This window comes from Didymosphaeria variabile, assembly GCF_027946475.1.
Source record: "Didymosphaeria variabile strain IMI 356815 chromosome Unknown scaffold_5, whole genome shotgun sequence".
NCBI classification, from domain to species: domain Eukaryota; kingdom Fungi; phylum Ascomycota; class Dothideomycetes; order Pleosporales; family Didymosphaeriaceae; genus Didymosphaeria; species Didymosphaeria variabile.
Genome location: NW_026611624.1, coordinates 2,376,729 through 2,392,001, shown reverse-complemented (window position 1 = coordinate 2,392,001; position 15,273 = coordinate 2,376,729). Strand labels below are relative to the sequence as shown.

General features: G+C 52.3%; 5 protein-coding genes across 5 annotated transcripts; 1 reads left to right on the top strand and 4 right to left on the bottom strand.

Annotated features, from left to right (window-relative positions):
• Positions 1-233: 233 nt before the first annotated feature.
• Positions 234-3,845, top strand: N0V89_007262 (uncharacterized protein; the record flags this gene model as incomplete). Its single annotated transcript, XM_056216027.1, has 6 exons — positions 234-256; positions 791-842; positions 888-1,037; positions 1,652-2,379; positions 2,663-3,010; positions 3,059-3,845. The coding sequence occupies 6 exons, from the start codon at positions 234-236 to the stop codon at positions 3,843-3,845; spliced, it is 2,088 nt and encodes a 695-aa protein (XP_056070274.1).
• A 252-nt stretch (positions 3,846-4,097) lies between these two features.
• N0V89_007261 (uncharacterized protein) lies at positions 4,098-5,165 on the bottom strand (the record flags this gene model as incomplete). The annotated part of the gene is made up of 1 exon (XM_056216026.1): positions 4,098-5,165. One exon carries the CDS (start codon positions 5,163-5,165, stop codon positions 4,098-4,100), a length of 1,068 nt encoding a protein of 355 aa, XP_056070273.1.
• A 3,039-nt stretch (positions 5,166-8,204) lies between these two features.
• FCY21 (Purine-cytosine permease fcy21) lies at positions 8,205-9,857 on the bottom strand (the record flags this gene model as incomplete). Its single annotated transcript, XM_056216025.1, has 3 exons — positions 8,205-8,521; positions 8,576-9,581; positions 9,645-9,857. The coding sequence occupies 3 exons, from the start codon at positions 9,855-9,857 to the stop codon at positions 8,205-8,207; spliced, it is 1,536 nt and encodes a 511-aa protein (XP_056070272.1).
• An 852-nt stretch (positions 9,858-10,709) lies between these two features.
• N0V89_007259 (uncharacterized protein) lies at positions 10,710-11,231 on the bottom strand (the record flags this gene model as incomplete). Its single annotated transcript, XM_056216024.1, has 2 exons — positions 10,710-10,889; positions 11,157-11,231. 2 exons carry the CDS (start codon positions 11,229-11,231, stop codon positions 10,710-10,712), a joined length of 255 nt encoding a protein of 84 aa, XP_056070271.1.
• A 908-nt stretch (positions 11,232-12,139) lies between these two features.
• On the bottom strand, positions 12,140-12,823 carry N0V89_007258 (uncharacterized protein; the record flags this gene model as incomplete). Its single annotated transcript, XM_056216023.1, has 1 exon — positions 12,140-12,823. One exon carries the CDS (start codon positions 12,821-12,823, stop codon positions 12,140-12,142), a length of 684 nt encoding a protein of 227 aa, XP_056070270.1.
• Positions 12,824-15,273: the final 2,450 nt, after the last annotated feature.

Genomic DNA, 15,273 nt, shown 5'->3' with positions numbered 1-15,273 from the left:
CCCCATGCACCGCCGACCACACGCCTCCGCGAACGATGCGCGCCCCGTCACAGCGCATTGGTGAGAAGCTCGTTCGAGGCAGCTTGCTGACTCGATTTGATGCTACGCCCTCCGTGATCGCTCTCTTTAACGCTTTGCCGCTCGCGTCATGTCGTCGCTCTCGAATCTGATCTCCAGCGTTGCAAATAACCACACAAACGGCACTTTGAACGGCATTTCCAACCGTACCTCCAATGGTAGCAGCGGGAAGCGGCCTGTACGCACCGCAGGCGCTTCAAGCGGGTTCCCCGATCGGCTACGCGCCATCAGCCTCTCCGCGAAACTCGACGTAGACGCCATAGTCGGTGGTTAGCTCTCGGAATACATAATGACACTGCATGACGCGCAGAAGATGGATAACCCCAATACCAGGATGTTGCAACGTGCGATTTGCGCGCCTTTGTCCAGACGAAGTACAAGAAATTGGTTGATCGTCTACGCTGGACGCGCCGGGGTTTAACAGGTGGTGCATGGACAACGGTTTGCAAGGCTGTCCAGGCTGGATGCAAGATCTACCATGAGCACTTCGCCAGCCTGCTTCCGCAATCACATGTACAACATCGCGTTGCATTGATCTGGCTTGAGGTTAAGACGATCAACGTATTGTCACCTAAGGATGTAAAGCAGTATCCGCGCGATCAACCGAGCTACGAGACAAAGGAGCGGGTAGATCTGAAGCTGTTAACTACTAAGCGAGGATCCATGGGTGAATTTACTCGAAGATCGTTCAGATATGATTGTAATGAACTAGTTTGGAGGAGGATGGGTCGATGGTCACCGGCTTCGGTGACAAAGCCTCCGATGTGAGTGTTGACCTCTATGTTCGCAATGACGACGAGTGGGACTAGCTTCGCTCGTTACTCACCTTCGACAAGATCAAGCTCATGCTTGATGAGGAGTACGAAGGTGGTAAAATGCACAGCGTTTCGAGAGACCTGGCATTCGTGCTGTCCTTTTCTTGCTTAGAGATCATCTTAGTCGCGGCTTCAGCTCGAAAGGTACGTGCGATACACTAGGCAAGAATGTAGGAGTATATCTGAGCGCGACCTGGATTGATTTCTCATTCGCTTTTTGGTTAGAAGGCGGTCCTGGACCAATTCCTGACTTTGAAGCCCAATTTGTCCGCGAAGTCTTCTACATCGTCCAGTAGTTCTCCGGCATCAAACATTATACAGTACCAGTGGTTACCTAGCGCTACAACCCGCATTTTGCGGAGCAACTCTTACTAAATGGTGCGGACCCTGCTTTCCATCAATTCTGGTCATTGGACAGCGGCACCGCTTAACCTTTTCCACCGAAAATCCGGGGCCCCGCCTTACCCACCCCTTAGTGTGGTCGATCGCATCTCCTCCATAATCTACATGCATGGCTAGGGCGCAGTATGGATATCTCCACACTTCCTTCTTCGCTTCTTCGATTTCCTGAAGCTGAAATCTTCCTGCGCGTAATGAACTCTACCGTAGAAACAGAGGTCTCCGCCAGAAAAAGACGTAGAGCCTCAACGGCGTGCCTACACTGTCGAAAGAGCAGGATAAGATGTAAAGTCGAGACGGGCTTCAGGAGCTGCACACCATGCAGACAAAGTGCTGTTACGTGCACGTTCGATTCAAAGGATGGAAGAAAGAACCGAGCGAATTCTAAGGCTGTTGCAAACGAACTCAAGGACCGTATTCGACATCTTGAGGATCTTCTTCGGCAGACCAGACCAGACCAACTAATCGATGATGCACTCCATTCCCCAGCGCAACCACCACTACAGCAATTTGATTCTCCCCACCCTACCGAATCCGAGTCTGGATCCCAACTCACTCCGACCTACGATGAAGAGCCCCCACCTTACACGGACACAACTCAACCTATCACATCGTCTCAATCCCAGTTCCAACGAAGAGAACAACAAAACAGATCTATGCTAGCCAAGCTCATCCCTCACCCCGTAAAGTTCGATATGTCGGCCGGTCGCGTCCGCTTTTTCGGCCCCACAACAAACATGCACATCCTCTCACGCCCGGCGTCCGACACCTCACGCACCCTCAGCCCTTTCTGGCCCATTTCCACCCTTGTGCGCAGCCTCAGTCCCGAAACGCACGACTACCTTATTGACCTCTTCTTCGATTGTCACAATTCCGCGCTCCACATCGTGCACAAGTGGGCTTTCTTCGACGATCTCAGAACTGATGGCACGCAGTTCTATTCGAATTTTCTGCACATGGCGATGCTTGCGGAAGGATACCGGTATTCGGATAAGAGGAGAGAAGATATAAAGAAACTTGCGGCGCCGGAGGGGACACCTGATTCGAGCATTTTCCATTCAAAGGCGAAGAAGATGGCGGAGCAAGAGTTGGTCAAGCCAGGCGGAATCCCGTCGATACAGGCATTCTTTTTGTTGGCGGATTTGGAAGTGGGGGTGGGGCGGGATGACACCGGGTGGATGTTTGCGGGGATGTCGTTCCGGTTGTTGTACGATGTCGGATTGCACGTTGATCCAAGTGAATTAAGCTTAACGGATCGCGAAGTACAGATCAGGCATATGGTGTTGTGGGCTTGTATCATGAACGATGTGTAAGCTACCAATACCCTGTCTCATTGACTTTGCATGGCTCAGCGACTTATCATGAAGCAGATACTGGGCCTTATACCTCGGTCGTCCGACTATGCTCAAATCCTCAGATATTGCGCCCACTTGTCTAGAGAAGGACTTTGACCGCCTAATCGAGAGCCAGACGCGTACTCAAGCGTACGAGAAGACGATCGAGACTCGCGTCTACGAAGCACTACTGCAACTCATGGATCTACTCGAACCTCTCTGCCAGACTACCTCAATCAGCAAGAATGCAAAACCCTCCGACGCTTACCTGAAAATAGCAACGCTAGATCGTACATTAAACGACTGGTATGCGGACCTACCCGAGCGGCTGCGCTGGACGGAAGACAATGTCCGCACAGCACCATCGAGCTTTTACCTATTACAGTATGTAAGCCATCAGTGAAATAGTGAATATCAGCCTAATCGCAACAGCACACAATACCACACAGCCCTCATCCTCATCCATCGCACCTTCCCCACCCAACTTTCCACCCAAAACCCCTCCTCGCACTCCGGTTTCACAGACCTCAGCACGCTCTCCCACAATCTTTGCGTCAACAACGCCATCCGCATCTCGGAAATCATCTCTTCTTACCGGATTCGTTACCCACTGCAGCGCATCTTCGTGACCGGCCTACAGCACGTCGGCACGGCAGCCACAGCTCTTATGGCCGAGATAAGCATGCTGCAAGGCGAGCAGGAGAGCCAAGAGCGCGAGCGGTTACTTGGTTGTTTGGGTGGGCTGAGCGAAGATATGAAGACAATGAGTGAGACATATCAGCCTGCAGTACTAATGGCGAGCGTAGTCAGTCACTTCATTCGCGGGCCTGGTGAAGTCTCAACCTCAACCACGAATTCTTTACCCCCTCCAACGCAAAGAGATCGCGCCCTCCCCTTCGGCCCAGAGCTGTCCAAAGACCCCGTTCCCCTATGCTTCTCCACCTGCGCAAGCCGCGAATCTGCATCCACTCTCGCCTTTGCAGACCCTGCAGCTCTCTTACCTCGAGACTCCGCCACGCCGCTCAGCGGACAGCCCTCCTTGTTCGATATCAGTGGGGGACTCCCGAGTTTGCCGAGTAGTTGGTTCGAGGAGTTGGATTGGGAGGGGGATAACCAATTTTTGAGCTTGATGGGGTTAAAGGACATGCAGGGGGTGAGTAGCGGGGCCGGAGGCGGGCTCAGGGATGGATTTGAATTGGCGGGTGGAACGGAGGAGTGAGGGTGCGGGGAGTGGTAAGGGATGCTGACATGATTGGGACAGGAAAGTAAAGCAGCTATCTACTTGTAATGCATTCCATGAAGCAGTTTTTTACGCAAAGTCCATCTCGATACATGAGCCAGTGTTGTAGAAAAGCGATCGGACCGAGCGTAAAGGTCAGTGCAGGATTCGGCGTTTTCCTGAGCGAAGCATGATGTTGATCAACAAGATAGGAATGCTTGAATACAATTTCGTAAACCCACAATCAGTGCTCTAGTACTGAACTACGACCTTCACCCCAGACACCCCCGCCTTGTTCTTCTCTAACCCTTCCTGTAGCTTCTCAAGGCCACCCTTCGTCACCTCAACATGATTCGGCTTGAACTTGCCTGTAGCAATCCATCCGTCCTCCCCGCCAAGGTTGTCCGTCAGCGCTGTGATCAGGTACCGCGAATGCGGCGCCAATGCAAGGCCCAGGACCAGCTGAACTGCGACCTGCGGCTCCTTTGACTCGCCTAGCTTCTTCGCCTCCTCATCCACTTGGAGGACAATGACCAACTTCGAGTTCTTCGTGGTTTTGGACTGCAGGACCTTCACGCCTAGCAATTGTGTCTGCTTGACTGAGATTGAATCAAACACAAATTCCAGCGGGAAACCTTCTAGCGCTTTCTGAAAGTCCTCTACGCCGGAAGAGTTACGATCCAATACCACGTGCGCTCCAAGCTCCTTAAGGAAATCATGATGCGCCGTGCTCGCATTCGTAACAATGCGCTCAAAGCCGGACAACCTCGCGAGCTGGATCGCATACTGGCCAACCGACGAACTACCCCCCAGAATCACGATAGCCTTCCCCTTCCCCACCTCACTTCCGCCCTCATCCCACGGCGCTTTCAACCCCTGTCCCGTATTGTGGTAGAACGCAGTCGCGGCCGCATGCGTGGCCAGCACAATGCCCGCCGCCTCCTCATCAGAGATGTTCTTCGGCGTCTTCGCAACAATCTCAGCGGGAAGTTTGATGTACTCCTGGAAGGTAGAGACGTCGTCATTGCCGTATGAAGCCTGGAAGAACACACGCTCCCCAACACTGAAATTGGAGACATCGTCTCCAACGGCGGCGACTGTGCCTGAGCCGTCGGATCCTAATATGGCAGGATGGTGCCAATTGGGCACAAGAAAGAGCCCATGATCGCGGAGCTTCCAATCGATTGGGTTGATTGCGGTGGCCGTGATCTTGATGGCGATTTCGTTGGGATCGAGCTTGCCGAGGGTGCGCTCAGATATTCTAGGCGCTTCTCCAATGGCGTGGATGTAGGCTGCACGGTGCTTTTGGGGAACTGACATGGTGATTTACTTGAGATATTGACCGAGTTGTATTTTGAAATGTCTCAAATACTATACCTGCATTTAATTGAGTGGTGACGCCAAAGGTCATTACGTAATCCACTCTGTATCCACATCGCCCCACAGCAACCCCCTACAGCGGGTATTGACGTCGCACTAGACCTTTCCTTTGGGCTCCGGTATGTCCTTTGCTCGGTTTGTAAGCTCCCTTTCCCCTGGCTACTGGGGTACCGAGGGTCTAGCCTTCACTAGAGAGCGTAACTTCCCTTGCTCAATCATCTGCCGAAAGTCTCAGAGGGTTGATCTTTTTTTTCTGAAGCGCATGCCCGATAATGATCAGCATCGACCGGACGAATCTACGACCGGACGCGTCTACAACTAGACAAACCTACAACCGGACGAATCTACGCCCGAGAAAGACGTTTCGCTGCTCTTAGACACCGTTATGATCCGTTTTGGAGGACGTCGGATTCGTCTCAAGTCGTTCTCATTCAAATGCGTCAACAGTGGCTTCATGTTCGCTGATAGAACTAAACCGCCATTCGCCTGTGTTCATCTTGGATATCCCTCTTAAACTCGACTCAAATGACTGAAGGAACATCAATTATGCAATTACCGCAAGTAATGTCTCACTCCAAATCCGAATGAGAGCATAAATAGGAATAACAGTGCAATCCACCATCGCCGTCTACGAACAGAACCTTTTCGCTTCTTTCGTGGATCAATTTCGTTCCATTCAACGTCAACATCCTCCATATCATCATCATCGAATGAATACCGGCTTGGAGGTATATCTTCAATGCAATCGTACCTCATAGCCCGCTTGAAAAGTTTCTCCCTTCGTTGCTGGCATTCGACTCCAAGGCCCAGGAACAGTCGTTCGGTATCCCCCCATTCATACTCTAGGTTGAATTGTTTGATGTGCGACAGCGCGATGATGACGACATCATCCTCACTCATGGTGTAGTCGGGAAAAAACCGCTCGAGATGATGTCGCTCATCAAAAGTAACCAGTCCCAGTAGGGCAAACACCCGATCCCTTGGGTCTTTGCACTGGGAGTCGCAATGATTAATAAGGAGTTCATAAAGAGGTTGTTGCAGTTCTGGGTGTTTATCTGGATGCCGTCCGGTTACGAGTGGGCCAAGCCGCCCACGAGCCTGACTCATGCTGGCGGTAATCGAAGGTTGACTGGAGGTAATCAACTCCTCCAGCCTGGTGTCCTAACAGGCCCTTAAAGTCGGACCATTCCAGACGACTGTTCCCGCAATACAAACATACATCCTGGCCCAGCAAAAACTCCTGAATAACCCAGAAGCGACCCCAATACGGCCGGTTGGCTAGCTCCTTGACCTCGTCGAACCAATCCAAATGTTCAACTTCAAAAGTCCGGATTGGGGTGCCCAAATATCGATAATTCTCTGCAGCAGGAGGTAGGCCCAGCCACACCGACACAGAACTAGCCTTCCGGTATGTCAGATCCATGGCGCGTACTTGCTCATTTCGTTCTTGATTGTTGGTCTGGTCGATACATATGGCGTCGACCCAGAGACACGTCTGTGGGACACCTTTCCCGTTGCCCAGATGGGGGCCCAGATAGTACAAGCAAGACCATAGGTTGAGTCTTACGAGGAAGGGCTGATCATTGATATAGATACGTTCCGTCGCCTCGCCCTCGCCCCATGTATACGAAAGCGCTGTATATACAGGCGCACTTGCTCGGGGGGTATGAAGACAGTGTAAATGAAAGACGATTTTGTGAAATCGATGTAGGTCTCAGTAAGCGCAAACCATCTTTACGAAGGTTGGGATAATTGAATGCATGTGCCATCCTGGAACCTGTCGTTCGAAGTTTGGCGGTTCTCGTTGTTGGAGTAATCGGCAAAAGACGTTGCGATGAAGGTGGGACTGCAGTACCGATCGCAGTTTGGTTGCCTGCTCAGGAGCGCAGGCGAGGCTGGAATCCTACATATCATTGGATCCTGATACCGCAGCCCTCCTCTTGGTGCGGGGTTAATGCAGGGCTTGCCTGCACCCGCTTTTGACGATCTTGCAATCAACCGACCGATATGTATCAAAATTGATGTTAAGCTCGCAATTGCAGGGAGCGTCTCAAGAGATCTGATTTGAGTGCGTAAGCGGATGCAAAATAGAGTGATCCGTTCCAGCAAACGGTGCTTCGGAGGAACTTTGTCCCACGGTCATTTTCTAAGCCGCTTTCAGCCTTGCGATGCACGGCAACGTGGCAGTATTGACCGGTGAACCCTGGTGGCTGCTATTGGCTGCCTTTGATCACTGCCAGGAAACTGACATATCGCCTGAAGGACACACTACTCAAAATCTATTCACAAATGATCCCATCTATTCCATCTGAACATCGTGAGCTTTTACTTCTGGAGTGCAGAAGTCTGAACAAGGCCTATCACAATCGCTACTTTACAAAACATTGAGCAGTTGCCCGCACCTCGTCTCAGATTTGTGTCGTGGACGATGGTCCTCTGCTCTCGGATCGTTCGAGGTCCATGGTCGTTTTCGGAGTCACCGGAAGCATTCACCGCTCTGAGATCACATCACGACAACTCCACCAAATACCTTTTCCATATCAATCAACTTGATAAAATTGACGCTGATCATTACAGGGTGATTAAGAGCATCAACGGTCTCTCCCAGTTGCCCGCTTTTAAGAGATGCGTGTTAAGTCGGCCGTAGAACCAGTCCTAACATGCCTCTAGCCAATCAAATAACGGAAAACTCCATTTACATTTGCTTTCTTGGGGGCTGTTAGCTCATAATTCGATTTCGCCCCATAGTAACAGCCCCATCAAAAGAGAGAAGAAGCTGCCTTACGATAAGATCAACCACGAGACTGGAGAAAGGGTCAAAGGTATATTTCTTCGCGTACGTCCCCTTGTACACTCATTAAGGGACGGTATATCAGGTAACGATCCAGCCAGTCTCTTGAGGAAATCATAGAGTATGATACTGAACTTATTGAGATTGGGTGAAACGCCGGTATGCGCAACAACTATCGATCCGCTAAACTACCTTCCAAAATACTTCCTCTCAAAATACCGTGCAATAGCATAGCTCACAAATGCGAACGCGAAACCGAGCTCAAAGCCCACATCACCTCCATACGGTACCTCTCCAGCGTGCAGTGCAATCGGCCCGACGAACCAAACCTGACTCATGCCCGTCACCATACCCGCAACACCGCAGCAGAATGCAAAAACGGCGGCAATGCTGGGAGGGAGCTTCGATGGTTGGTCGTAAGTGGAGGGATCATACGCGGACATGCTACGGCGGTAGAGGAGATGTTCGGCAAATGCCACACCTTCGTAAATGGCGAGCCAGTAGCCTGAATGAAGTCAGCACGACAATAGAATTATGAAACCCGACGCGAAAGGCTTACCAATGAAGTTCATGAAGTTCTCGAGGACCTCTTCGAAGTGCGAGTACCCAGGAATCGCAATCGCAATATACACTCCGGTCGCAATGGTCGTCCAAACGAATCTTGGAATGCGCTGCGTCCATCGCCCCAGAACTTGCATAGTCAACGCAACCGAGTAGATATTCGGGCAATTGTTGGCAATAATGGACAGCGCCAGAACGACCAGGCAGAACTTTCCGAAGCCTCCCAACGGCGGGAAAAGAACAGCTGCGAGGAGTCCACCGGTTCCAGAAGCAGTGTAGCCTTCCATGTAGGGGTTGTTTCCGTCGTTGATCGTCGTAGCCGTCATAATTGCAATGCCGAGGAACTCAGTGAAGAGTAGGGGAACCATCAGACCGATCCACACGGCGCCGAAAACCTTCTTCCTCGACTGGGTTACTGGCTGATACACGGTGTAATCCGCAGCGTAGCTTGTCCACCCGGTCGCAAACCCATACACCACGCTGCCAAAGCTAAGCACATTGCCCAATTCTGACGTCCCGGTGCCCATCGGCAAATTCACAAAGGCGCCCGAATGCGCGAATTCTCCCAGGACGATGAGGAAAACGATGAAAGTGGGAATCCAGCTCCAGAACTCGTACGCATGCACAACTTTGTACCCGAAGAAGGTAACGAGCAGCGTTCCCACGGCGATGACCAGGATGCCCGCCCAGCCCGGGACATCGTTGTTGACTGCGTGGAGCAGCTGCGCGCCTACGATGCTGTTTACGGAGCTCCATCCGATGCACGCGAGCACGTTAAAGAAGGCGATGAGCTTGACGCCGTACCAGCCGAACCAGAAGCGGGAGAGGACCATCTGGCGTAGGCCGAAACGTGGGCCGAAAGTGCTGAAGTAGCATACGGAGATAACGCCTAGCATGTTGAAGAAGAGGCAGGTGAGGATGGCGTCGACGAAGCCGAGGAAGAAAAGCTTCTGTGCGAGCAGACCGATGGCGAAGGAGGAGATGACCATGTTGGCAGAGAGCCACTGGTTGAGTTTTAGTTTCACGTGGTTTTTCGATGGGGTTGCTCATGGCGGAGGAAGCATTACCATAGTCCCAACATTCAGCAATGAATGATCGTCGCGTTCATCATCAGGTACGCGTTCGATACCTCTCTGCTCGACATGCAATTTTCCAGCCAGTCGCTGTAGCTTCGCGTACGTGCTGGTACCATATTCAAATGTTTCACCAGGTACTGCGCCATCATGCGCGGACCCAACTCTTACAGCTTCTTTCTCAATGTCGATGGGAGAGGAAGACATTGCGCCACTCGACTTGGCCGCTTGCGCCCGCGGTCGCGAGAAGAATCGAATGGTGGTGTATTGACGCTGTGGCACACTGCAAAGACAGTGCACGCTACGACGTTCCGACCAGGTCTTGGAAGAGGTGATAGGTGTGACAGGTGAGTCGCGTGTGAAAGATGCAGGCCCCGCAACCATACATAAAGCCACTCGAAATCCTCCCGTGCCGTGGGATCTCCGGAGTGGAAGCGATGGAACTAGCGTCGTAGATAGGCCGTCGCCGTCAAAGAGGCGACACCCGTGCCAGTCATGGTACTGGGAGATATGCCCGCCGATGTTGCCCGTCGCGTGGGTAGTTTCACATACAGACGTTCACCACGTCTCCAGCTGTGATTTACATGCGCTGCAGTGTGGCCCTGTCTTCGCTGTCGTCCCATGTTGCGACCACTGCCTCGGGACGCCTTGTCGGCCTCACCCTCATCCCCGGTGCATCCCTATCTATTCTCCACATGGTTGTCCTTTCTTTTCGCGCATTACGCACCTTTCGTCGTTGCTGCGATAAGAATTTGGCCACTGACCAATGAGCAAATGCGGATGACGGGGTCGGGCGGGGCCCGCCGGGGCACGCTATCGAAGCCTCGGCTAGCCATTCACAAGCGCGAGGCTTGTTTGTGTTAAGCGTGCAACGGGTCTCGGCACTTCCTCCTCGCGCAAAGTGGCTGGTGCCCAGAACAAAAAAGGAGGACGAGTACATGATAAGAGAGTAACGTTTGCCTCATAGGAGATGGAGCATTGGTAACCCTATTAGGTGGCATGGGGTGTAAGAAGCACAGGCCCCTGCATTCGATACTCGCTGGACCTGGAAGGTAGGATCTACTCAAGCACTACCTCCACTTTCGGGTTGTCCGACGTCCACTCCATTTTCTTGACATCGAACACCGCACGGCATGCTTCCTCGTACGCCTTCACCTCTAGGCGGTGAATATCGTTCCACATGAAACCGATCCTCTGCCACCGGCTTCCATTCGTCTGACCCTTGAAAGTACGGACGGACTAGACTTGTGTCGTGGTCGATGCTAGCATACTGGCAGTTGAGGATTACACGTCTCACGCCGTACATATCGTGTGGATAAACCTCATGGATATATGGAGGTGTGACAGGGTGAGATTCTAAATTGTGCTTTGGGAATAGACCACCAGACGGATTATGAGACCAGTCGATGGCAATGACCAGTGTCGCATGGGAGTACACAGCAGCCTGTGATCATGTAAGTACGTGTACCCACCGCGAATACATCGCCAGGACCCGGCCATGATCACCTTCACAAGATCGAAAGCTCTTCTCGCAAGTAGAACGTACCATTCGTGAGGCTTCGTGCACCCAATCAGTGGCATTGTCTTGTATAATGCAAAGACTATCGATCCATAAGAATTGGATTCGCAATTTCCTGGCGACCTTCACAGCTTCGAGGAAAGTCTTCGGCGTCGACTACAATGGGATCAGCTCACTATGTTATTCTATTGTCGCTTACAGTCGCCAGCCTGGGTATCTCAGGATCAGACGTACCCCAGCAGTGGCTCAATGCGCCATAAACCGCTCGCTCCAAAGGCCGTGGCGAGTAAAGCCTTAGTAGGTAGCAAAGCTTCATCAGTGCCCTTGCAGTCGTCGTGGTGTGTTCAACAGTTCTCCAACCAAACTCGGATGTTTGTTATGGTGGTGGCAAGAGCTGGAGCTGAGAAGCTCTTAACAGAATACACAGGAAGGGAAGACCACGGCTGTCAGCGTAGTGAGAATAGATGCTCCGTGTGCAGGCACTTTGACAAGCAGCTCGACCCACAGCCGAATCAGACACTCAGCGCGTACATACGGGGCCAAGGGCTATCTAGGGTTGGAATAAAAGGTGGGAGTCCGTTACAAAGTGAACATAGTGCGGAGACACGCGCGAAGATGTGGCTTATATTAGAATCATGAGTCCACAGAATGGAGAGACATGCTAACGGGCTGCAACGCCCCCCGACCGGTCAACAACGTCGCGAGGCGTGTTTCGTGTTCAGTTCAAGTGACTTGTCGCAGGAAGTAGCCAGCGCGCCTCGATCCTTCCTAGGCTGCAGCTGCCGTTCGAACAGCAATTCTCTTATGCAGAAAGAACACAACGGGTAACGTCAAAGCCTCTCAAACGTATCTCTTGTCCCTTTCCGTCGAAATTGAAGATGTAAACAAAAGACACTGGCAATCCCGAACATATTTTGAACTGATAGTATTGCGCTCCTACAGCTTACAACCCACCACGCTCGTCTCTCTCCTACAACACATACACAGCCGCGGCACCAGCGACCGCGAGGAACGCCGCACCGAATTTCGACGCCGCGCCCGTAGACTGCGCAGGAGTCGCAGTCGTACCCGTTACATTGGCACCTGTCGCGCTGGGTGATGCACCCGTTGACGCCACACTCCCCGTCGTCTTCAATGTAGAGCTCGCGCTCGCACCGGTCTCCTTCGCCGCCGCAGTAGTCGACGCAGCCGCCGCCCCGCCGCTCAACTTCTCCTCTCCCGCAGTTACACTCGCCGTCTGGAAAACCACCTCACTACTCGGATACACCGTCGTGCCCGTCGCCGTGCCATCATTCCCGGCGGTAAACATGTCCATCCCCGCATCGGTAAACTCCGCAGCAATAGCGGCCGTGCATGTCATATCCTTCTTCGACGTGCAGTCGAAACTGACCTGCGCGGCGGGGACGCTGAGCGCGTAGACGGTCTTCGCGATGACCGTGATAGTAAGGTCGTTGGAGCCCCAGCCACACTCTGTGTCTTCGGTGCCGGTAGGACACGCGAGCGCCATGACGGTCGTGGAGGCGTCGGCCTTGACGATCGAGGCGACGGGGGCAATGCCTGGGCCCGCATCGCCAGAGCCCATACCCGGGACGAAGAAGGGGATTTGAGTCGCCGCGGTGGCTGTCGCGAGAGAGGCGAGGACGTAGGAGCGCATTGTGGATGGTAATTGATTAATGGTTAAGGTCGTGGCCGTATGTTAATCTTCGTTTTTGGGATGGAACGTAAGTTTGTCTTCGTGTATTAATGAGTGTATGGGTAAGTCTAAAAGAGCGACAACGATCCTCCCTTGAAGGCAAGAATCTCGAAAGCAGATGCGATCACCTTCTCAGCATCGCGGGCGCCTCCCACAATTTAAGGACGAGTTCCTCCTGTTCACGCGAAGTGGGTCCTGGAGTAGAATTCGTTCCAGATCAAAATTATTTTGGCCCCTTGACTAGCCGCTTTCCGCTAACGCATCACGGTTGAACCGTTTGCGCCTTAGGGCAGGTGACATTGAACGCAGCACAGCCCGGTCGCAATCCCTCCTAGAGCGGAGAGGGTTTGGCGTTCAGGCAACGATGCATTGTCGAATCGAACCAGTCTACGATCACGCACTTGCGTCTCGGCCGTAAAAGGGTATCATTTCGCTTGCCACTGGTTTTCTCGATGTCGATAGTATGGGCACTGGCCTGTAGCCCCGTCGGATCACGTTGTGACAGTCAACGCGTGAAGTCAACCATGAATCCGGGTAGAAGGTTGACGTAGATTGGGATGTATATGGACAGGAGCGGTCAGTCGCGGAAAGGCTGTCCTGCTGAGTCGGAACCTAGTGGAGGACGAGGGTTGCATGCTGATTGTAGTAACGACGGGCAAGGTCGGCTTCGAATGGTTGTTCATATGGCCCCGTGGGCCATAGCTTCTTCATAGTCTCTCTACTCAACCTATTCATCTCGCATTCTCCTACGCATTGGTAGTGATCGTGATATCCCACATGGGCACGGGAAAGGGATGCCAACGCAGCAAAGATGCCCACGTCACGTAAGTCCCCTACAAGCTCCAATTCCGCCTCAGCCGACCGCGCTGCGCTCCGCGGATACGGTCCATGGATCTGGAAAATATGCAGGAGGTGAGGAAACCTATCAGGTACTTCCTTGATATGTCGCGCGAGCGCTTTTAGGTCACTGATTCTCGTCGCGTAATTCCAATCCGAGACAAGTGTATGGAGAGATTTGGGGAGCACTCGAGACAACTCTAACTCCATTGTATTCGATTGTGTTTCGAGTCGAGTAACTTCCAAACATTTGAGATTGTCTAGAAAGGCAATATTGCCATATGTTTGAGGAATCCGTAATCTTGTGAGGGAATGCCTATGGAATCTGAGGCCGCTTGTGAGGTCCTGTATGTCTTGGTCTGAGGCCATGAGGTGACCGATCGGAAGAACTGTCCTTTTATAATCACTTCTAGGGGTTTTGAGGACGGCGTCTAGCGTACGAAGGCTATTGACTGCATGCAAAAGTCTTGGAAAGGACTGATCGCGTAAAACACAGTCATCGATGGAGATCTCGTCTACTGTGACTCCCGAGTACAAAGACCAATCTCCTCGATAGCACAAACTCTCTTTCAGTCCCCCAAGCCTTAGGTGCTTGATGTGCCGGACCCCGAACAGGTAAGAAAGGAACGTTCCAAGGTTACGATGCGTATAGACCATCTCGCGTGTGTTGATATGACCAGATTGAAAGTTCTGGGTGATTGCGGATGCCTCGGCGGTCGTAGCTACGTTGAAGTATTCCAAAGCTTGGCCGCGGTGTCTGAAGAAAGCCATCGCAGGTGCAATAACTCTCATACCGACATGCTGTAGATCGCATATTGGGGAACGTTGGTCGGAAATAATAAGTTCTATGGAGTGAACACGTGTGCCGAGTGCTAGCAAGATGGCCAACTTTGCGAGATCGAGCTCGTCTTCGGCCGCGCCGCATGTGGTAGATTCTCGCATTCGGCATATGATGTGGAGAGTTGATTCGGGTAGTCCAGGGTATTCAACCCTTTCAGCCAAATTGCGCAGGATTTCGCATTCACTCTCTCTGGTCCAATCTGCCAGCCACGGCGTTTTACTGCCCCAGTGTAAGGACCCGCCGGATCTCTTGGTGGACTTGGGTCTTTTGCAGTTGGTGTTAAAGTTTTCGTCGAAATAATACGAGATGTGACGGATCTGATCAGCGAAACGCGGATACCTGTATAAAAAAGCCAGGACAATGCATATGTCAGCTGCTTGATGTGGATATGAAGCACGACTGCAGAGGCTGATCTTGTTGAGGACCGGTATCATCAGCTCTGGGGTGAGAGGATAAGCCATGGCAAAGCTCCATCGATCTTCCGTGTAGAGATACCGCACAACCTCCAGCAGTAGCTCGGTCGGTAGGCTAAGCAGTGTGGCGGTGGGGTTCGTGGATGTCATTATAAAAAGTAAATCGCGAGCGCGAGGCCATCCGGGGCTTGTCTTGAGACGATGATGGGGGAAAGAGCAAAGTATTGCTGTCTGTCAGTGCATAAGGGAGAGGAAGAGAGCTGGAGTAGGCGACGGCACATGGCTTGTTTGTGCGCTTGTGTAACGTCGCTTCTCTGGCC